The sequence below is a fragment of the Mytilus trossulus genome, chromosome 4 (assembly GCF_036588685.1).
Source record: "Mytilus trossulus isolate FHL-02 chromosome 4, PNRI_Mtr1.1.1.hap1, whole genome shotgun sequence".
In the NCBI taxonomy this organism is placed as follows: domain Eukaryota; kingdom Metazoa; phylum Mollusca; class Bivalvia; order Mytilida; family Mytilidae; genus Mytilus; species Mytilus trossulus.
In genome coordinates, this window is record NC_086376.1 from 92960755 (window position 1) to 92985668 (window position 24914).

A 24914-nucleotide genomic window follows, 5' to 3' on the forward strand; every position below is an offset into this window, starting at 1 on the left:
TTATAAAACAAGAATATCCCTTTACTGCAGTCATTTTATTAGTCAAACTGTGCTGTGAAGCAAAGGCTGTGTTTTTAGCTAATATTCAGTCATTTAATACAGAACAATAAATACTTTTCATTTGTCATTTTGTCATTTTGTATGGGCTTTGCTCATTGTTGAATGCCATATGGTGACCTATAGTTGTTAATTACCGTGTCATTTGGTCTCTTGTGGAGAGTTGTCTGCAATCATACCACTTCTTCTTTTTTATATTAACTAACCATTTTACAGTGCTGGTGACTTGAGTACAAATATTGAACAATTCTGATTAGAACATTGTCTAACAGGTTAATTTGTATGAAGAAATGTCAAGAAATGTGTTTTACAACAATGTTTTACAATTGTTTCTCATATAAATTACATATGCTTTAACAATAAGAAACAATTATTTTCAGATTGCTTACAGCAAAAATCTTATATTTTATGTAGTACAAATCATTAAAACTTTGTTTCATGTCTATTTTTCAGAGCACAAATAATGAAGTATCACTAGGCCCAATGAAGCTGAAACAAAAAACCATGTCTGTAAGTAGTAATATACTTAGTAGTAACAGCTGCAACTTAGTTTACTTCAGTACCTATACAAGTACGTTGCTTTATAAAGGGTTACTGGGAAAGTAATAATTAAAAGTCAGGCAGTTTGATCAGCAGAATAATAGATCAATTTGGTATAGCAATTATTAAAAGTGTAAGAAAAGTATCTGCACTATGTCAGCACAATAATAGATCAATTTGGTACAATTTTTCATTCATTCCTTTTTATACGACCGCAAATTTTGAAAAAATTTTCGTCGTATATTGCTATCACGTTGGCGTCGTCGTCGTCGTCCGAATACTTTTAGTTTTCGCACTCTCACTTTAGTAAAAGTGAATATAAATCTATAAAATTTTATAACAAGGTTTATGACCACAAAAGGAAGGTTGGTATTGACTTTGGGAGTTTTGGTCCCAACATTTTAGGAATTAGGGGCCAAAAAGGGCCCAAATAAGCATTTTCTTGGTTTTCGCACTATAACTTTAGTTTAAGTTAATAGAAATCTATGAAATTTTGACACAAGGTTTATGACCACAAAAGAAAGGTTGGGATTGATTTTGGGAGTTTTGGTTTCAACAGTGTAGGAATTAGGGGCCAAAAAAGGGCCCAAATAAGCATTATTCTTGGTTTTCGCACAATAACTTCAGTTTAAGTAAATAGAAAATAATGAAATTTTAACACAATGTTTATGACCACAAAAGGAAGGTTGGTATTGATTTTGGGAGTTTAGGTCCCAACAGTTTAGGAATTAGGGGCCAAAAAGGGACCCAAATAAGCATTTTTCTTGGTTTTCACACCATAACTTTAGTTTAAGTAAATAGAAATCTATGAAATTTAAACACAAGGTTTATGACCATAAAAGGAAGGTTGGTAATGATTTTGGGAGTTTTGGTCCCTACAGTTTAGGAATAAGGGGCCCAAAGGGTCCAAAATTAAACTTTGTTTGATTTCATCAAAATTGAATAATTGGGGTTCTTTGATATGCCGAATCTAACTGTGTATGTAGATTTTTAACTTTTGGTCCCGTTTTCAAATTGGTCTACATAATAAGGTCCAAAGGGTCCAAAATTAAACTTCGTTTGATTTTGACAAAAAATTAATCGGTTGGGTTCTTTGATATGCTGAATCTAAAAATGTACTTAGATTCTTGATTATTGGCCCAGTTTTCAAGTTGGTCCAAATCGGGGTCCAAAATTAAACTTTGTTTGATTTCATCAAAAATTGAATAAATGGGGTTCTTTGATATGCCAAATCTAACTGTGTATGTAGATTCCTCATTTTTGGTCTTGTTTTCAAATTGGTCTACATTATAGTCCAAAGGGTCCAAAATTAAACTTTGTTTGATTTTAACAAAAATTGAAATCTTGGGGTTCTTTGATATGCTGAATCCAAACATGTACTTAGATTTTTGATTATGAGCCCAGTTTTCAAGTTGGTCCAAATCAGGATCTAAAATTATTATATTAAGTTTTGTGCAATAGCAAGTCTTTTCAATTGTACAGTATTGCGCAATGGCAAGAAATATCTTATTGCAAAATATTGTGAAATAGCAATTTTGTTTTTAATTAGAGTTATCTGTCTTTGTCCAGAATAGAAAGCAAGAAATATCTAATTGTAAGAATTTTTTTTATTTGGAGTTATCTTTCTTTGTCCAGAATCAACTTAAATCTTTGTTATATATACAATATACAATGTATATTCACTTTTTACTACCAACTGATAAATTAAAATAATCTTTACCATTCAGTGATAACAAGCAGTTTTTTTTACATCTTAATATTTTATGATGCATTTAAATGAGTAGTAATTGTTGCAAACTCCATTAGAAATTTTAATTGAGATTAGTTTTGGAATAAGGGAAAGGGGGATGTGATTAAAAAAATTGGGTTCAATTTTCTCATTTGAAATTTCATAAATAAAAAGAAAATTTCTTCAAACATTTTTTTGAGAGGAATAATATTCAACAGCATAGTGAATTGCTCTAAGAGAAAACAAAAATTTTAATTTCATTAGAACACATTCATTCTGTGTCAGAAACCTATGCTGTGTCAACTATTTAATCACAATCCAAATTTAGAGCTGAATCCAGCTTGAATGTTATGTCCATACTTGCCCCAACCGTTCAGGGTTCAACCTCTGCGGTCGTATAAAGCTACGCCCTGCGGAGCATCTGGTTCTACAGTTATTGCCCTTTGATCTTTGAAGTTATCTTTGTCTTGTCCATTGTGACATTGACAATACCAAGTATATTATTTCTACTTAGTGGACAGTCTTCATTTTCGTATTAACTGGATTACCTACAGACATTGATTTATTAGAAAAGGATGATATTGAACACAGAAAAAGTTCATTCAGACTTTTTGACTTTTATTAGACAGAAGACAGATTTAGCATATATATTAGTTCTTATGGATTTAAAGGTTGCTGTCCGTTGGAGTATTATGCCACATTCAGCACTAAGGATCTCTCCGTGATATTTTGATCTATATTTGTATTTTGGATGCATGTTTTAGAAGGGGTTTTCCCTCATATACATTTGCCTCCATTTCATTTGTTAAATCATTTGCATCTGTTTCCTAGGATGAGCGACAGACAATTTATATTCACATCATTTATGTATTAATATTCATAGTCATACTTAGTGAAAGCTTACAAACTAATCCATGTTAAACAAGCACTTTCCATGTTTTTGTTGTCTCAAAACATTACTCTGTTTGTCTTCTCCTGATCTTAGTCTTCTGGGTGATTGATAAATGAAATTTTACAATTTTGGTCATGAATTTCATGTCACCGCAATAATCATATTACGCAATCTGTTTTAGATACAGTTGTTTCACAATACAAATATTTTCCAGATACTGTAAGACTCAAATACAAGGAGAGAAGTTGTATCAATTATTTGTATTCAGAATACCCTCCAATTAAGTGGGGTTAGGCAGGGTCTCACCACAAATTTTCAAGAACATATATGTGAATTCCTTCAAAATTTGAAAGTAATGTGTTAATTCTCTTGTCACAATAAAACTTAGTCCCTAATTCCCAAATTCCCAATTCCTGACAACTTTACGGCTATAAAGTGTTATTACCAAATTCCTGCAAGAAAAAAGTCTCAATACCGATGTCACATAAAGGTTCTTTCATCCCTCATTAAACTAAATATATAAAGCTTTTCAATCTTGAATCAGGGTCTGAATTTTCCACTTTTCCATGACATCATTTGTGGGTATGGTCTTGAGAAACAATGATAGTCTGTCAAAGGGGCTGATAAATGGCTGACCCGTGTTAATAGAGAGTCATATCTCTTGCACTTAAAAGACACCCTTAAAGATATAAAAAAAGAGCAGGCTTATGATGCCACAAGACAGCACTCACACCTGAAAAGTGGAAAGATCTGGAAAGAAATTAATATAAGTTGCAATAACTTGTTTCCCAATCCACTCTAAATAAATACGTTTAAACTAATCTTTTAAAGAGTGTGGACTGATGTCCTTATAGTTTTATAGAAAGCAAACTGATAAGTAAATTTAATAAGTCATTCATCTCAATTAATGTTTCAAATTATTAACAGTTCAATTACTTTCACATTTAACTAATGTCTTTGTCAAAATGTAGTAGTGATAAAATAAAACCTATGCATGTTTTAGGTTGATAAATAACTTTGACCATAATCAACACAAATGAAAGATAAGTTGCCACAGTGTATACATGTATTAGGTTAATAAGTAACTTTGACCCTGACCACCACACAAATGACAAATAAGTTGGAACACTGTGTATAAATGTATAGACACATTGGTGGCCTTCGGCTGTTTTCTGCTCTTTGGTTGGATTATTGTCTCTTTGACACATTCACCATTTCCACTCTCAATTAATTAGGTTAAAAAGTAACTTTGACAATGATTTGACCATGACCAACACACAGATGACCAATAAGTCTCAACAGTGTATACATGTATGATATGCAGGTATCATATTTGGTGTATTAAGCCCTACCAGCCGTTTTATGTTGACCTTATGACACACTTTCTCCCTGCTCTAATTCATACATTTATGTCACAAGACAATAGCCTGAGGATATGTAAACATTCATAAGGGAAGAAATTAGCCACTACCTGACATCCACATCATGCCACCAACAAGGAAATAACAAATCATGCCACCAACAAGGAAATAACAAACAAAGGGCATGCATAACTTTATTGTTTGATGGAACATAATGTGATAATCATTCACCACAATGTTGCCCTCCTATTGAATAGCTTGGTAATATTTCACCATAATGTTGCCCTCTTATATTGTAAAGCAGGGTAATATTTTACCTCAATGTTGCCCTCTTATATTGTAAAGCAGGGTAATATTTTACCTCAATGTTGCCCTCTTATATTGTAAAGCAGGGTAATATTTTACCTCAATGTTGCCCTCATATATTGAAAAGTCTGGTAATACATGTATTGTTCCTCAATATTGCCCTCAATGTTGAAAAGTTTGGAAGATATTTCACCTTAATGTTGCCCTCTTATATTGTAAAGCAGGGTAATATTTTACATCAATTTTGCCCTCATATATTGAAAAGTCTTGGTAATATTGTTCCTCAATATTGCCCTCATGTATTGAAAAGCTTGGAAGATATTTCACCTTAATGTTGCCCTCTTATATTGTAAAGCAGGGTAATATTTTACTTCAATATTGCCCTCATGTATTGAAAAGTCTTGGTAATATGACACCTCAATGTTGCCCTCATGTATTGAAAAGCTAGGGAGATATTTCACCTCAATGTTGCCCTCTTATATTGTAAAGCAGGGTAATATTTTACCTCAATGTTGCCCTCTTATATTGTAAAGCAGGGTAATATTTTACCTCAATGTTGCCCACATATATTGAAAAGTCTTGGTAATATGGTTCCTCAATATTGCCCTCATGTATTGAAAAGCTTGGAAGATATTTCACCTTAATGTTGCCCTCTTATATTGTAAAGCAGGGTAATATTTTACTTCAATATTGCCCTCATGTATTGAAAAGTCTTGGTAATATGACACCTCAATGTTGCCCTCATGTATTGAAAAGCTAGGGAGATATTTCACCTCAATGTTGCCCTCTTATATTGTAAAGCAGGCTAATATTTTACCTCAATGTTGCCCTCATATATTGAAAAGTCTTGGTAATATGGTTCCTCAATGTTGCCCTCATGTATTGAAAAGCTAGGGAGATATTTCACCTCAATGTTGCCCTCTTATGTTGTAAAGCAGGCTAATATTTTACCTCAATGTTTTCCTCATTTATTGAAAAGTCTTGGTAATATGGTTCCTCAATGTTACCCTCTTGTATTGAAAAGCTAGGGTGATATTACACCTCAATGTTGCCCTCTTATATTGAAAAGCTTAGTAATATTTTAACACAATGTTGCCCCCTTATATTGAAAAGCTTGGTAATTTTATACCTCAATATTGCCCTCTGATATTGAAAAGCATTGTTGATATTTTACCTTAATGTTGCCCTTGTATATTGAAAAGTTTAGGTAATATTTCACCTCAACTTTTGTACACAGTAAGAAATTTTGCCCTCTTATATTAAATAGCCTTGGTAATATTTTACCTCTATGTTGCCCTCCCTGGGTAATATTATACCTCAATGTTGCCCTCATATATTGATATCTTGACAACATAATGTAACTATTGTACACAGTAAGAAATGTTGCCCTCTTGTATTAAATAGCCTGGGTAATATTTTACCTCTATTTTGCCCTCCTATTTTGATATCTTGACAACATAATGTAACTATTGTACACAGTAAGAAATGTTGCCCTCTTATATTAAATAGCTAGGGTAATATTTTACCTCTATGTTGCCCTCCTATATTGATATCTTGACAACATAATGTAACTGTTGTACACAGTAAGAAATGTTGCCCTCTTATATTAAATAGCTTGGGTAATATTTTACCTCTATGTTGCCCTCCTATATTGATATCTTGACAACATAATGTAACTGTTGTACACAGTGAGACTCATTTAATATTCTTTTATATAAGATCTGTGTCAGACTGACAAAAGTGATTTATGTTGAATTTTTAATCTGATTGACTAACAGCTGATAAAATACTGATTTCGGTTGATATAGATGAAATTTCATGACTGCATTAAATCTTAGCAAATTGTGTTTTGAGTGTAGACTTGTGCACTTGACAAGGATTTATTATGTTTGTTTAGAGATTAACATAGAGAGTGTAGAGAAGTGAAAATGTGTACATAATACACCATCAAAACACACTTTATCACAGGATTTCGTAATAGTATTACTGTTTACTTTGCTATTGCCAATATTTGGAGAAATATGAAACTGATAATTTGGTTCATTATTTATGCAGAACCCCTGAAGAATCATACGCAATTTTTAAAAATCCCAGTGTTTTTATTTATCTTTTTAAAGCTTATGTCACTTTCTTTCAATTGTGATCACCATTTAATATATATAAAAAAAGAAGATGGGGTACGATTGCCTATGAGATTCTCTCCACTAGGGCCCAAATGACATAGAAGCACACAACCTTATATCACTGTTCTGCCTTCAACAGTAAGCAAAACCTATATTGCACAGCAAACTTAATCAAGGTCCACAAAATGACGAATGTAAAAAAAAGTTCAAAAAGGAAAACTGATGGCCTGATTTATTTAAAAAAAAAAACACAAATATAACATACAGCTCACAAACAACAAACACAGAATTACAGGATCTTTGCATGGGGTATGCAGAATGTGGTTGGTTAAAATATATTTGCTGGCACCATTACCTGGAACTTTGGTGTAGCAGCACAATATATGAAAAATCTGTAAAAAAAGGGCTTAACTCGCCAGATTGATAAAAAGCACCAAAACAACTACTGGTAATACAAACATAAAGACAAAAAGTTGAGATCTGAGAGTACTGGCAGTTACTGCCAATGGTTCAAAGTCAATAACAAGCTAAATTAAAGAATCCTGTTTCTAAGACTAAAATATTAATCAGTGCACATTCATTATCCACTGTATTTTTATGTCACACTGTTGTTACCTTATCTGTCAATGGGCCTCAGTGGTCAAGTGGTCTAAATAGTTCTAATTCTGTAGTCAAGCCAGACCTAATCTGTCAATGGGCCTCAGTGGTCAAGTGGTCTAAATAGTTCTACTTGTGTAGTCAAGCCAGACCTTATCTGTCAATGGGCCTCAGTGGTCAAGTGGTCTAAATAGTTCTACTTGTGTAGTCAAGCCAGACCTTATCTGTCAATGGGCCTCAGTGGTCAAGTGGTCTAAATAGTTCTACTTGTGTAGTCAAGCCAGATGTACTAGCCAGTCAACACTGAGGTTGGGAGTTCGTACCTCACTCATGAGGATCACTCATCTCCAGTCAGTTTGTGTGGTTTTCTCCAAGCACTCCTGCTTCCTCAACCTATAAAAACTTACCACCACAAAATATCTCAAAATGGCACTTAAAATGACTTTAAAACACCAACAATAAACCGCTTCTGTCACATATACCTTTGACAAAACTGACTCTAACTTGCTCCTAAATCCTCTAACTACATGGTATGTTTGTCCAATGTTTGAACCTCCTCATGTTCACAATTAGTAAATTTTGCCTAAGGTCAACTCTTGAAAAAGTTGTGGAATTCATAAATCAATTTTATTGTCAACTTAATATGAAACAATTGATATAGACACATAGGCACATATGTCTGACGTGACCTACATTTTACAGACCAGACTCTGAACAAAATGCTCTTTTTCCTTTAGTTGTAATGGTGTAAAGGTGAACTATAAAATTATTTGTGACACTAAGTAAAAGTAAGTTATATTTTTATCAGATTTTGTCAATCTCTCATTCCTTTAATATTGTGGTTCTTTAATATGAAATTGTTATTAAACTGTGGTTTTAAAACGTAGCCTTGAAATGTTGAAGTGTCCTTGAATGACTTGAATAAGATTCTTAAAGGAAAAAAGATGTGAAATTAGATTGATGTAATACAATTCTGTTAAACATAAAAAAAGTTTTATTGTCTGTGTTTGTAAATAATATCACGGAAATTGGCGGAATACACAAATTTCAGTTGTGTTTAATGGTGTGTTTTGATCTAGTTTATTTTCATTTTTGAATAAATAAACGAATAATGATAATGATGGTACCTTATTATCTAGGTTGAATTAGTTAACTGATAAGTTGATTTATGTACTGATTCTACTGTAATGTTATCTCTCTTGTTTGATCTGAAGTTTATCCTGTGTCAAGGTCAAGTATTGAAAGGTTACAATTTCTGTCACATGTAACCCTGGGATATAGATAAGTCAATATATACTTACAAAAACTAATGCACTCACAATACATCATATGATTCATATTTTGATTGAAGGTTTATGATAATCATATGTAAGGTTTATTAGAAGGATTTTTCTTTAGGTTCATATAGTAAAGATTCAATATCACTTTGACTTATTTAAATCTTTTTCAAATAAATTTGTGTGGAAATCAATCAATTCATTTTCATCCTTATCATGCTTGTAGTGTTAGCCACTGGACGTAAAGCAAACACTTACCAATCAATCAATGTAAAATAAAACTAGAGAACTTTGGAATTTTCTAAACATTGTAAATTTTTAACTGGAGGAATGTTCCAGTATAAATAAAAAAAATATATCTTATCTGTTGGAGAAAACAGATTTTGATTTTTAAATTTGTGTTAACTGTCAGTAACAATATATATATTTTGGGTTTTACTCTAATTTAGGGACATACTTATTCAGTATGTTGGAATGTAAATAATAACATCTTGTTAAATTGTTTATCTAAACTAAACTACAAGTATTTGTATAGTTAAATAGGTCAAGGACAATAGAGATTAAGTGTTCTGATACTGTCAATTGAAAATGTACCTAAAAAGTACGGAAAAAACAAATCACATATTTTTATATTTTTCTTCAAACAATTTTGTACTTTTTATTGAAATATTTCTCTCCATCACAAAGACAGGAAATCTGAGGTCATCATGTTTACTGAGGATTAAGTATAGTAATATAAAATGATGATAACTAAGATTTAGGGGGAAATCATTCACTATGTGAAACTTAACATATATTCATGTACTGCAGTTAGTATTTCAAGCATATTCAGCTTCAAGTTCATCACTATTTGACAATTACTGTAAATATTGATAAAATTAGGACACAAAAAGCAGCTACATGTATGATTTGATTTTACTTTTAAACTATTTGATTCCAACACCATACAAAAAGTATGGCACTTGCTAAAATTAACTATCCATGATTTGAAGACCACAGAAATTAACATAAAATAACAAGAAGATGTGGTATGACTGCATATGACACCACTCTCATCCAGAGACAAAAGTTCCTGACTAAAACCCTCTTTTAAACACCTTGGAATGAGCAGAATAGAGGACAGATCTTAGAAATTAGCCCCCCTTTCTAAGGACAACTATTTTCTGGTTTAAGGTGGATCGAGGGTAATGAAATGAATAAAATTGTTAACTGTCTTATCTACCACTGTTGACTTGGACCAACAAGTGACTGTATTAGTCCCAGTAACTGAATGGGACCAGCACTTTGTTGAAGGGGACCAACAATTGGCTGTATGAGTCCCAGTAACTGACTGGCATATCAGATGTATTGAAACCTTGTACTATAGTTTTCCTTCCACAAAAAGATTTCCTTTATTCTGTGCACTATTGATGTAAATGCTTCCTTTGTTATTCCTAATCTTTTGAAGTCAAATAACAAATTGCACTTGTAATTAAAATCATTCCGTTTATTTGACAGAGAAGTACATTCATATATATAATTAATCTTCATACAATTTTATTTCTTTTAAGTATTTATTTCTTTAAAACATAAAGCATACTCGAGTGAAATTTTGATTGAAATTTTCTTTGATTATTAAATACAAATATTTAACTTTTCAGATCTTTTTCGTGACTTTTAATAATACTTTTCAAAAAAAAATCTCTCACCATGACATAATACTTAGAAGGATTACAGGAATAATAAAAAAAACATTGGTCAGTGCAACAGTACCAATTTAGCACTGACAAAAAAATTAGACCCATACAAAAATGTCTGACAGGTACCTTAGTCTCATTTTGATTCAGTTCTTTGGTTAATGGGAAGTTTTTGTGTTGGTTACTATAAGCAACAATTCATCTTTATGTAGTGTATGGAATTATTGTAAGGACGTACTTGTATCATCCAGGGGAGGATCCAGCCATTTTAAAAGAGGGGGGGGGGGTCCTAACCCAAGACAAAGGGGGGTTCCAATTACATGTCCCCATTCAAATGCATTGATCGTCCCAAAAAAAGGGGGGGGGGTTCCATCTGTCATCTGACTTTGACCTTATATTCATGGTTCATGACATTGATGAGAAAAAGTTTTTGTGCTTTGCTTTGTTTCTCAAACATTATAAGCAATAGGTAAACTATATAATACAATGTAATAGTGAAAAGAATGATTTTAAGGTGTACGTATCTGACTTGCAGGGTTCATCTGACCTTGAACACATTTTCATGGTTTATTGCTCAATGTTAAGTTTTTTTTATGGATAACTGATAATGTTAGTTTATGTGATACTTGTAATAAACTTTTTCAACTTAAAAAGCTATCACTTATCAGTAAAATAAGGGAGTAATTTCAGTGTGTGCACTCTTGTTTATCAAATCTATTTTGACCTTTTCTTGAAAAGTGTTACACAAATTGATGCAAAATCATAAACAAACATTTAGATATTTGATAACTTGTGCAGTGGGTTTTGTGTTAGCAAAATAATGTTTTAAAATCATTTCATAACTTGACTCAATACAAATCAAGAATTTTATAAGCGACTGAGGGAGGGTAATGACTTGGCTCAGTCATCTTTAAGAACTCTCTATTTCAAACTGGGGAACAGATAAGAGCATATGAACGAAGATATTATTTTTAGTTTAAATTAATTAGTTAACTGTTCTTTTATAAACTTGTCACTTTGTTGTCATAATATATTATCATTAAAGGAATTTCTACAAGTTGTTCATGCAGAAGGTTCATTCACTAGCACAGCACCAACAAAGAGATAAACAAAAGTTTTTTTCAAGGTCATTGTCATGTTTTGACATAACCTTGATAGACCATCAGGAAACAATCAGAACAATATGGGTCAGAAACAAGTTTGACTCATCTATTAACCTATATAATTTTCAACTTTGTGATTAAACCAAAATATGATTTTCAAATAAAATTATTTATTTTCTTGATCTTTAGAAATGAAAGGTCATTGGCATATTGTCCTTTGTTGTTTTAATTTTTATTTGTGACAAGTTGTCTTGAAAAACATTGTGCTTATTTTCAATTTTCAGATTAATTATATATGAAACCAACCCAGAAAATTTCAACTTGCTGCTTCTTTGCTAAGTATATGACATGAACAAGTAAAAGCAAAGATTTGCAGGCTCTGAGTCAGAATAATATAACTGAGTTAAGAGTAGCCAATCTTCATGCAAACTTGAATAAAATGGATTAAAACCAGGACATAACTTATCCCCTTTGAATATGAAGCCTTTTGTAGTTTGACCTTGACTTATAATCATTTACATCCTGGTTCTTTGTTCCAAGGATGATAGTTGTCACAATGTTAATCTCATATTCTTATTTTGCACTGTCAATGTATTTCATGGAGTTTCATTGTTTATAATGGGGCTGTTGGGTTTTGAGTGTGTTAGTACTTTACGTTGTGTTCCCGCAATCCCCAACAGGGGCTTTAGTGGATAAGTGGTCTATGTAGTGCATCAACTGTATTACTAAACCTGTCTGCCCTGAGGCTGTGAGTTTGAACCCCTAGCAGACTCATCTAAGTAGTGCATCAACTGTATTACTAAACCTGTCTGCCCTGAGGCTGTGAGTTTGAACCCCTAGCAGACTTGTCTAAGTAGTGCATCAACTGTATTACTAAACCTGTCTGCCCCGAGGCTGTGAGTTTGAACCCCTAGCAGACTCATCTAAGTAGTGCATCAACTGTATTACTAAACCTGTCTGCCCTGAGGCTGTGAGTTTGAACCCCTAGCAGACTCATCTAAGTAGTGCATCAACTGTATTACTAAACCTGTCTGCCCTGAGGCTGTGAGTTTGAACCCCTAGCAGACTCATCTAAGTAGTGCATCAACTGTATTACTAAACCTGTCTGCCCTGAGGCTGTGAGTTTGAACCCCTAGCAGACTCATCTAAGTAGTGCATCAACTGTATTACTTAACCTGTCTGCCCTGAGGCTGTGAGTTTGAACCCCTAGCAGACTCATCTAAGTAGTGCATCAACTGTATTACTAAACCTGTCTGCCCTGAGGCTGTGAGTTTGAACCCCTAGCAGACTCATCTAAGTAGTGCATCAACTGTATTACCTAACCTGTCTGCCCTGAGGCTGTGAGTTTGAACCCCTAGCAGACTTGTTCAACTCCATTATCTTACAATATTTTCTGCTTGAGGTTGTTGGGTTTCTCCAGTCACACCGGTTTCTCTCATCACAGAAAGCTAGTTCTAAGTGGCATTAATCAACATCAATCAATCTATCTGTTTAAAATTCAAGAAAAGAAAACTTTTTATGTGATGAGAGTAGAATTGATCTCAATATAATGAAAATATTTAGTTCTAAAAGTCCCTGATTTATGTAAGATCTGGTATGATGGTATCTTACATTCATTAATATTCATCTAGAATCTCTTGCCCATCTAGAAGTTGATTTACAATATAGGATTCAATATGAAAATTTGATCAGATGAAAATCTTCTGTTATTGTTCAATATTCCATTAGAATGTATTTAATCTGTGACTTAATGGAACAATAGTTGATTAATGTTAACATTTTGCATCGAAGGTTTTTATTTGTTCTGTTTTTATTACAGAAATGCCACAGTGCGAATGAGAAAAGATAGAATGATTCTTAATCCTTTTTAAATGCGAAAAAAAAGTTGTCCATTTATTGTTAATTTGTTGTATTTAATCAAAATTTATTGTCAGATCTAATTATTAATGTGAAAAAGTTAACTGTGGTATAATTAAGTCTTTTGTGGAAATATTCTTCAGGGAGAAACTGCTGAGAATCAGTCAATATTTCTGACAATACAAATAATTCCAAAATCTACTGGATATATCACAAAATAAGTAGTCAACGCAGGAATTTTTCACTTGGAATTAATTTCCGCTAGATGAGGACGATTTTTTATGCAAGATCAATGAATTGTAAAATCAGATGGAAACATTTGTATTCAGTTGGACAACTTTTCCAAATAGATTTTTTTTATCGAGAAAACCATTGACAGGATTGGCGATTGTGAGGAATAATTTGGACGATCTTACAGCTGATCTTAAGGCAATTCTCTACGTTTTACGAAGCGCAATAATAAATGATTTTAGATATTCTCAATTATTTCTAATTATTCATTTTTTTATGATTTTTAAATAGGTAGTTGTTAGTGCTTTAATCTTATAAAAGAAACCAGGTTTGTCCATTTATCCATAAATTGACCATTTTATTTTGTGCCTGTATCAGTCAGGCCTATATGTGGTTTTGGCTTGTTGATAAGTCTGGTTTGTTATACTGAAGTCAGATGTTTGTTATACTGAAGTCTGGTTTGTTATACTGAAGTCAGATGTTTGTTAGTCTGGTTTGTTATACTGAAGTCTGGTTTGTTATACTGAAGTCAGATGTTTGTTAGTCTGGTTTGTTATACTGAAGTCAGATGTTTGTGGTTGATTTGGTCTGTCAGTTTAATATATTTACGGATTTTTGTTATTTTTCTACGTTCACTTCAGTATAGATGCAGTAGAAAAAATGTATATAAAAAGGTATGCAGAAATATAAATTATTGGTTCCAAATATTGAATATTTTTTTAAATCAGTATAGCTGCATTATAGGTAAAGTGATCTATTCTGAAAATCCATGTATATTGTTGTTTTTATATTATGTATATAAGTTACATTTAAGACTGTCTTTAATTCTTATTTTTGTTAGGATTTGCATTAAATGTATAAGTTGACAGTTATTAAGCACCAGTGAACTTTGCCAAGAAGTGTCAAGATATTATACCCAATCTAGGACTTAAACTACTTAATCTAAATTTTGTACATTTAAACCCCATAAAACTAAATGTTTTTACATTTAGTACATACAATATGTGTTTTTAGTTTCTTGGTATTTTGGGGTTGCTGACTTACTGACATATACCCATACCTTTTATTCCTACATTCATAGAACAAAGGATAGGGTGTATGTCATAAACATAGAAAAGGCATTCTTTATTCACATGTGCAGACAGTGAGGTTAACAGTATCAACTTTATCACATTGAATATATACAAAAGGTAAACAAACAAAATCAGCTGACTTTGTGAAATCAGAGAAAATATATTTCCTGATGTTAGGAGTCAAGGTTTACATGTATACCTTTCTACAGTTAAACAACTATTACCTGAACTTTTGTTTACCTGTAGTCTGTAGAAGTAGTTCAGTAGTAACAGAGGAGAATTATTCGCACATTAAAACATCTGTGACAGAAATTTTCAAATTTATACAACAGATTCGAGAAATTATGTCTTTGAAAGTTTTGTTTATTGACTTTGTACTGAAATATATTCTGATTACTATTCAAAAACTTGTTATCAAAGATTATGCATAAAATGCATTTGATACACAATGCTTGGGTACAGATATGAACAAAATTGTTTACATGTTGTCCTATATATAGCTTTTTGTCGAGCCTGCAACTTTTGTTACAGAAAGCTCGACATAGGGATAGTGATCCAGCTAACTTCTTAAAAGGTTGATATTTTAGAAGGTAGAAGACGTGGATGCTTCATACTTTGTATATAGATGCCTCATTTTACGAACTTTCTGTTAGTCACATGTTCAATGTCCTTGACCTCATTTTCATGGTTCAGTGACTACTTGAAAAAGATTATTTTTTAATGCTAAATTCTCTCTTATTAATGACATGTCTGATATTTGGTAGGCAGTGGTTATGGTAAAGGGTAAGCAGGTCCTACTTTACATGTGGCACCCTTCTTGTTTTTCATCCTATCAACAATGGTAACTTTTAACCATCTGTTTGTCTTGGTAGAAAGTTTTATTTTGATGAAAAAGTGATACATTCTTAAAATATTGTGAATATTAAGCAAGAAAAGAGCCCTAAAAAAAAAAAAACTAAAGAAAACATTAATTTGCTTACAAGTTATCATCATTATTTTTTTGGCATACCTATTTGCACCAATTGGGTGATTAACTGTGTGGTGCTAAATGCTGACCTTGGCTGTCTACTTTAGAATGTCTCTTGTGGGAATTTTATAGACTTGTCATGGTGATTAATCACACATAAACAAATACATGAAATACAATTTTATGTTGTAATGTTTATAATTACTCTTTTAGTCTAATGTCCTACATATGTGACACAACTTTATGCAATGGTATACTTTTCTGATACTATATTATAAGTATAATTATACTTGGAGGATCCAGAAATGCATTGAGAACGTGCATTTGAATCAACTTTGCTATACAACTGCAATGAAAGGGTTTTGCATTATTATGGCCTGGTAGATTGATGTATTGCATAATTTGCAAGCTGGTGCAATTAAAAAAAAACTATGACAATATTCATGCTATAATATAAAGATTCCTTATGTTGTAACTTGGCAATTTCATGGAAAGGATCAATTTGTATTAATGACATTCTATGATATTTGGATTGATTTGATCATTATTAATCAACAGTGTAATAATTATTGTGTAATAATAAGGAAAAGTTTTTAACTGTCTCATGTTAACACTCAATGTCTGGTAGAAAATGAAATTATCTTGTTCTAGTACAAGATCTTCAACCTAGGTTATCCATCATCACTAATAGTAATGTATTATGACAACATTTTCATTAATTACTAGACTTTTGTGTGACTTTGTAAAATGTTTATGAATGGAAATCTTGACCTAGAATTGTACCAGACTATATAATGTTTGGCCTTGGAACATCACACTAGGATTGATATCACGTTTGGAGTGGTTCCATTGTCTGGTGTAGTATGATGAACACATCACACTAGGATGGATATCACGTTTGGAGTGGTTCCGTTGTCTGGTGTAGTACGATGAACACATCACACTAGGATGGATATCACGTTTGGAGTGGTTCCGTTGTCTGGTGTAGTACGATGAACACATCACACTAGGATGGATATCACGTTTGGAGTGGTTCCATTGTCTGGTGTAGTACGATGAACACATCACACTAGGATGGATATCACGTTTGGAGTGGTTCCATTGTCTGGTGTAGTATGATGAACACATCACACTAGGATTGATATCACGTTTGGAGTGGTTCCATTGTCTGGTGTAGTAAGATGAACACATCACACTAGGATGGATATCACGTTTGGAGTGGTTCCATTGTCTGGTGTAGTATGATGAACACATCACACTAGGATGGATATCACGTTTGGAGTGGTTCCATTGTCTGGTGTAGTATGATGAACACATCACACTAGGATGGATATCACGTTTGGAGTGGTTCCATTGTCTGGTGTAGTATGATGAACACATCACACTAGGATGGATATCACGTTTGGAGTGGTTCCATTGTCTGGTGTAGTATGATGAACACATCACACTAGGATGGATATCACGTTTGGAGTGGTTCCATTGTCTGGTGTAGTATGATGAACACATCACACTAGGATTGATATCACGTTTGGAGTGGTTCCATTGTCTGGTGTAGTACGATGAACACATCACACTAGGATGGATATCACGTTTGGAGTGGTTCCATTGTCTGGTGTAGTACGATGAACACATCACACTAGGATTGATATCACGTTTGGAGTGGTTCCATTGTATGGTGTAGTACGATGAACACATCACACTAGGATGGATATCACGTTTGGAGTGATTCCATTGTCTGGTGTAGTATGATGAACTGAGGATTGGAAATATATGTCTTGCTATTGAGGATGCCATTTCCAATTTTGGTCAAAATCTCCAATCTTTTGAGGCTGTCTTTTTTCTAGGTTGATTTCTGCACTACTGAACATGTTTATTTTATGCATATTTTTGTTACATAAAAAGGAAGATTGCCAGTGAGACAACTCTCCAAAAGAAACCAAATGACACAGAAATTAACAACTAAAGGTTTTGCCTTTCTTTGTTATTTTTTGTGTTCCAAAATGTGAACTGTAATTAATTGCAAGATCAGCAGCCATCTATTTTTGGCTACAAATATGGCAGACAGCCTCATAACCTGACATTGCATTTAAAGACCATTAAAGGCACTATTATGGTCATGTGTTGAACAGGTGATCTATATTTTTTTATGATTCAGTATTATACTGATTAATGAAATTTAATTGTTAGGAAAATCATTTGTCTTTTAGACACAATATCATTTATATTCTCTATACAATGAACAAACATGATAATTTTTTATTTATTAATACTTGTTTATAGATTTCTTAAAGTCTGAGTTTATACATTTTTATCCCAAACTTTTCTAGAGATGGAACATTTGTCTGCTATTGCCTTCCTCAGTTTGTTATCTCCCCTTTTGGTATTCTTTTCTGCTCTGGTGCTGTCTCATGGATGTAATTTACCCTGTATCTCCTTTTATATGAACTATCTTGGTTTTAAACACATGGAATGAACTTATAAACTAGTGAAAACAGTTGTAAAGTTATTAGTGAATGAACTTTCTTTGTAAATAACAAATGTCTGGTCATAAAGTCAAATCAGATTATTTAGAGATACATGTAATATCAATTCAGTTTTTAAGGTCATTAGAGTAGATGAATGACCTACGACATCAAATAGAGTAAAACTTTGTTCAGCAATTTATCTTATTATGTATCACACTTCTTGGTATGTTTAGTAGAATGCTGTAAGCCATTATGGTTAATAGTTTGTTTACAATTTGCAACTTAAATATGTGCCTGTAGTCAAGTACATGTAATTGGTTGCCAGTCATAACTTATTTTGGTTTAATGTTATGACTGTAATTGGTTGCCGTCATAACTTATTTTGGTTTAATGTTATGACTGTAATTGGTTGCCGTCATAACTTATTTTGGTTTAATGTTATGACGGTGGTAAACTAACCTGGAGAGTTTACTCATTTCTTGATATCGTACTTTCATAGCATACTATAAAATATGACTTTTACTCATTATTGAAGGATGAGGGGTGACCTTTTCTTGTTAACATTCTTGTCCTTTTGTCTTATGATAGATACATGAAGTTTTTTCTATTGCAATCACACCATATCTCCTTATTTTTCTAAATACAAAGATTTGCTTGACAATCTTTAAGCTAAAAATGAGGGGCAGACATAGGGTTATTATTTCTTTTCTCTTTTCTCTTTTCTGTATTCTCTGCAATTGTAAATTGAATATTGTCCTATCATGAATGATGCTAAATTTAGAAAATGTGTGTAAGTACATCATTTGAATATTGGAGATATTGGATACGGTGGATTCATTTATTTTTGTGGGTAAAAAATTTTGTGGATTGCAGAAAAGTTTTCTGGAGCAGAGGAATAACAAAAGGTACAATAGTATGATGAAATTAGTACTCAAAGATAAAACCTGGATTATAGTCAAACCATGGTTCAGTGCATGATTTGTTGGAAATATTTTTTGTAACATACTTTATCTAGATTTTAAAGTCAGTTTGGATTTTTGTAGAATTTGTTTGCCACTACAAGTAAACTTGGGGGCAATTTGACACAACCTATTATTTATTTTGATGTTTATTATTAATTGTTTTAGGGACACATTTACAAATGATCCTCGGTGATAAGTGATTTCCGCTGTAAAAATGTAAATTTTGCGGTTTTATGTGTATAGTTGTTTGTGAATGAATGGTTCGTTCTGTATTACTATATTCAGAAGTTATGAAAACCATATGTCAATGTTTTTGTTAATACTGAATTTGTCATGTTTTGGTAAACATATTGCTAAACACTGTAATGTTTCCTTTCAGTGTATGTCTGCGGCTGACATTTCTCCCTTTTTTCTTTTTTCTTTTTTACTCAAGTCAATAAATAACTTTTAAGCCTTAAAGAAACTTATCATTGTGACTAAGGTTTGTGCAGATAGGTTAATTTTGTTTCTTTGATTGATATATATATATATATACAACTCGTCTGAACATCAACCCAACAATTGTTGGGTTGATGTTTAGACGAGTTGTATATACATTATGTACACAGCCATGTATCACTTTCATTGATGGCGATCCGATGGATACATCTGTTTTAGAGTTGTCACTGACTCAGACGTACTTATATATATATATATATATATATATAAGTACGTCTGAGTCAGTGACAACCCTACAACAGATGTATCCATCGGATCGCCATCAATGATGGTGATACATGGCTGTGTACATAATGTATATATATCACCATCATTGATGGCGATCCGATGGATACATCTGTTGTAATATCACCATCATTGATGGCGATCCGATGGATACATCTGTTGTAGGGTTGTCACTGACTCAGACGTACTTATGAATATAATTATTTTCTGTGACTGTATCTTACATTAATTTGTAGGATCCTTTACTATAGATAATTTAGCTGATCTGTAACAATAACATCTTCATGCCTTATATATCATGTACTGTAGTACGCCGCTAGATTAAAACTGACGTGGAAAGGTAACATATGGCCACCGAAAGCTCTTTTATTTGAGAGCCCAGGTGGTCGTGTGGTCTAGCGGGACGGCTGCAGTGCAGGCGATTTGGTGTCACAATATCACAGAAGCATGGGTTCGAATCCCGGCGAGGGAAGAACCAAAAAATTTGCGAAAGCAAATTTACAGATCTAACATTGTTGGGTTGATGTTTAGACGAGTTGTATATATATATATATATATAGTCTTGTCCTTTATTTTGTCAATTTTTGTTGACTTCTCTTTGCTGAATTTACCTTGGAGTTCATTATTTTCATTAATATTTTTTTCATTGATGTGGTGCAAAATTTGTTGTATAGAAAAAGAATGGGAATAATTGATTTTGATATTTTTATTCAATATATTGGATGCTTTTCAGTATTTTTTTCTTATTTTGAGTTTGTTGTGTCCTTGTAAACAGTATACAACAAAAAAAAGGGATTTTAAGGGATTTTTTTTTTTTAAAAACATATCGAAACTAACATAATCAGTTATTTAGTACAGAAAAAAATAATAACACCAAATTTGACTAAAAGGCTAGAAATAGAATAAAAAATTAATTTCTTGTTAGTTTTCGACATGAAAATTGAGTGTTTCCACTCAATCTTGATGACAAAAACATGCAAAAAGCATGATCAGGTATTGTGTTTTTAGGTTAGTAGGGTACTGCATTTTCATTGGATGGCTTCACTTATAAATTATTGTTTTCTTTTGTTGTTTATTGCAGATCTTTAATAGTTGCTGTTAAATTTATTCATAAATTGTTAGTAATATGAACAACCAAGATTTTAGCTAATTGATTGAGACAAAATCAGTTGTGTGTTATTTTGATCTGATCAAATGCTTATATAATAAATGCAAATTTCCATTTTTGGCACTTTAACTAGATGTTAAACATGCACATATGATTTTATAGGTACAAACTGTCTTATTATTTTTGTAGTGCACTTAAAAATATGTTAATATGTTCCTCACATGAGCATCTAGATAGATCCAGTCTTTTCTGATACATGTTAACTTAATGGACAAGGAGGTATAATTTCAGTTATGTCAGAAAAATAGTAGCATTATGTTTAGCCAGGTTTCTGACATCATAAGATGCCTCTATCAATGACTTGCAGGTTTGTTTATAATGTTGAATTAATGAAGAAATATTTTGTCAATTTTAGATCTTGCTTGTGTTTGCCAAGGAAGATGCCCAAAGTGATGGGTTTTGGTGGGCAGCAGACAAGATTGGATATAAATGTTATATCGCCCACAATCCAGAGACAGCCATGGAGAACTACCTGGACAAACATCCAGACGTTGTCATCATTGATCACAGAAATAGCAAACATTTTGATGCTGAAGCCCTTTGCAGGTAAAGGAACTGATCTTGTCATGTTACTATCTATTGACTAGTATATATGTTATGTTGAGTTGCAGACTAATTAGGGATTAGTTCTATGTGGTGACTATCTATAGACTAGTTTGTATGTCATGTTGCTATCTTTGAATTAGTTTATATGTCATATTGGTATCTATAGACTAGTTTACATTATTCGTGCAGACACGGGAAGGATTGTGCCTGATGTTCATATGATGAAATCATAATCTTTCAAAGTTTCAGTCAGTTTAATCGAAGTCTGGAGCGGGCATGTCAGTTAACTGCTAGTAGTCTGTTGTTATTTATGTATTATTGTCATTTCGTATTGTTATGCGTTTACTTTTCTACATTGGTTAGAGGTATAGGGGGAGGGTTGAGATCTCACAAACATGTTTAACCCCGCCGCATTTTTGCGCCTGTCCCAAGTCAGGAGCCTCTGGCCTTTGTTTGTCTTGTATTATTTTAATTTTAGTTTCTTGTGTACAATTTGGAAATTAGTATGGCGTTCATTATCACTGAACTAGTATATATTGTTTAGGGGCCAGCTGAAGGACGCCTCCGGTTGCGGGAATTTCTCGCTACATTGAAGACCTGTTGGTGACCTTCTGCTGTTTTTTTTTTATTTGGTCGGGTTGTTGTCTCTTTGACACATTCCCCATTTCCATTCTCAATTTTATTATATGTGTCATTGCCTGCAATAAGTAAAATAAAAAAGTAAAATTCAGTTTCAGACAACACATATCATTAAATGAAACATACAACAAACAGCATGGATTAAAACAACACAGACGAATAAAACATTTACTTTACGTTGTCAGAATTGATAGTTTTAGAATTTTTTTAGGGCCCTATGATGAGGTAACAAGAACTTGAAAGATGTATAAATCAATTCTGCACTTTAATGGAAAAAACTGTATATAAGATGTGTTATGATTGCTAATAAGACAACAATGTATGTTTTATATAGAAGTGTTATAATCTGGTCATTGACATTTGACTATAAGAGGATGATGGCTAGCAAGTGCTAAGCTTCAGGATCTTATTGGATGCTGTGACTTTGTGTACAACTGTTGATAGTCATATATGTTATTTCAATATTTTAAACTTTAAAGTACATGCTTACAATAATCTTGCTTTGTTAGCAATATAAAATTTTATTTTGATCAAGTTTTCACCCAAGAAACATTTTCTTTGCATGCATCCTTTGGTATTCTTAAAGTTTTCCTTTTAAAACAAAACTTTACATATATGAAGTACTATAGTTTGTTAAGTTAGCCTCATCAAAAAGAAAGGTTCAGGCATTATTATTAATTGTTTTTTTTTGTTTTATGAAATTTTTAGTAAGTTTTGACATTTTCAACTTCTTCTCTGGTTAAGCTCAATAGAACCAAACTTGACCATTGTTATCTATTCAACCCTGTCAAATCAAATCAGTTTTTCATATCCTTTAATGAAACTAATTGGTCGGTCCTTATCAAATTAGTAGCATTGATCTATAGAGAGTCCTGTGTAAGAGTTCTCATTTCCCTCTGGTCAAGCAAAACAATTCTTAATTCCGATTGGTCAGCTTTCCTGGCAATAAGTAAATCATCTTTAATGAGAACAAATCCAATATGATTATTTGTAAGAATTGTATATACTATTTGTTAACATTAGTGTTAAATTAGATTTTCTAGTTTCCTGAAATGACAAGTTTTTGATGTTGATCACTGTTCACAATAAATTTAATTTTTAAGCAAATCTTCCCTACCTTATCAGATATGTTAGATTCTCTATGAGCATTCTGTGCCTCATTCTATATGTGTCTGTTTGAAGTTAGGAGCTTGTAATTATTGCGAAACCTATCATAGTTTTCCACAGATTCACCTGCAAGTTACCTGTCCATTTAAACTTTTGTAAGTTCTATTGTCCCATCTAACAAATACAACAGGTTTTGTTCTCTGTATAGTTTATTCAATGGTACCTTTAAATTTCTTTCAAGAGAAATCTATCACTCACTGATTAATTTACCTGAACAAAAAATTGAACTGTCAATGATGGAAATACATGTACAAATAAGTAATTATAAAACTGCATGTGATGTTGTATTTATTCAATCAATAACACATTTTCAATTTGTTTGATATAAACACTGATTTAAAAAATTAAAAGTTGATTTCTGATCAAATTTCAACATTTTACCTATTAAAATTTGCTTGTTTTAGTCTGTTCGCAAATAAAAACTTAAAATGATAATATTTAAATAAAGGTCTTCATAAATGTACTCTTTATAACTGAAGAACCATGAAAAACATGCACATTCTTTGAAACATAAATGCATGCAGTACTTAAAAAAAATATCAGAAATAAACTTGATAATTAAATCAGTGCTTATGTTGAACAGATTGAATATATATTATTGATATAGAATAAATACTGTATCACTTGCAGTGTATGTGCATGTATACATGTATTTCAATCAACAAAGAAGATATTTTTTGGTCAGGCAAATTAATCAATGAGTGATAGATTTCTCCTAGAAGAAATTTAAATGTCCAAGTGAATAAACTACACAGAGAACAATAGCTATTGTATTGATTCAATGGGACAGGTAAACTTGCAAAAGTTTAAATACCTTGGTAAAGAGCAGACAACTCTGTGGAAAACTTTCATTTGCTTCGCTATAAGTAGTCATCTTTTGTTGCTGTATATCATTTGTTTTTTGTTAATTGTTTGTACTTAAATCAACCCATTACGGTAGTTTTTTTGTCTGAATTCTTTGACATTTCCGGGTCTTTCTTAGCTTGCTAAGCAGTATATGTTTTGGTCACTGTTGCAGCTCAATTATAGTATTTTTATCTCTTATCAAATCCAATTGGTTTTGTAATGTTACAAAAGCAAGAAATGTATCTGCTTTGTCTGTCGATGTCAAGGTTCTGGGTGATTTTAAAAACCTATATAACAATTGATCTTTGTAGGATGTATGGTTACAGTAGAGCAGGATAGTTTTTCATTGATTTCTTTTGAAAAAATCTTTTGCAATCTTTTTCTATGAAGTAACTTTTGTTTTCTACCAAACTTGGCAGAAATTATATCAGGAAGGTGCTCTATAACAGCTCCTTATTTGGTATTGATCATAAAACTTGATTGTTGAATTTTTCCTTTTAAGACTGAGTCCCATTTTAACCCTCTGGGATTTAATTGTTTAGCAAATCTTCAGCAGAGTTTAGCTGAATACCAGTAAATGTTTTGCATTACATGATGTAAATAACCACC

General features: G+C 32.4%; 1 protein-coding gene across 8 annotated transcripts in view; it reads left to right on the forward strand.

The window, feature by feature from the left end:
- LOC134716333 (high affinity cAMP-specific and IBMX-insensitive 3',5'-cyclic phosphodiesterase 8B-like) overlaps nucleotides 1–24914 on the forward strand; it is a 121570-nt gene that overhangs the window by 59598 nt on the left and 37058 nt on the right. For all 8 annotated transcript variants that reach the window (XM_063579258.1, XM_063579254.1, XM_063579257.1 and 5 more), the window contains 2 exons: nucleotides 511–567; nucleotides 21463–21653. In XM_063579258.1, coding sequence (XP_063435328.1) covers nucleotides 511–567; nucleotides 21463–21653 — 248 coding nt within the window. The remainder of the gene's footprint in view (nucleotides 1–510; nucleotides 568–21462; nucleotides 21654–24914) is intronic.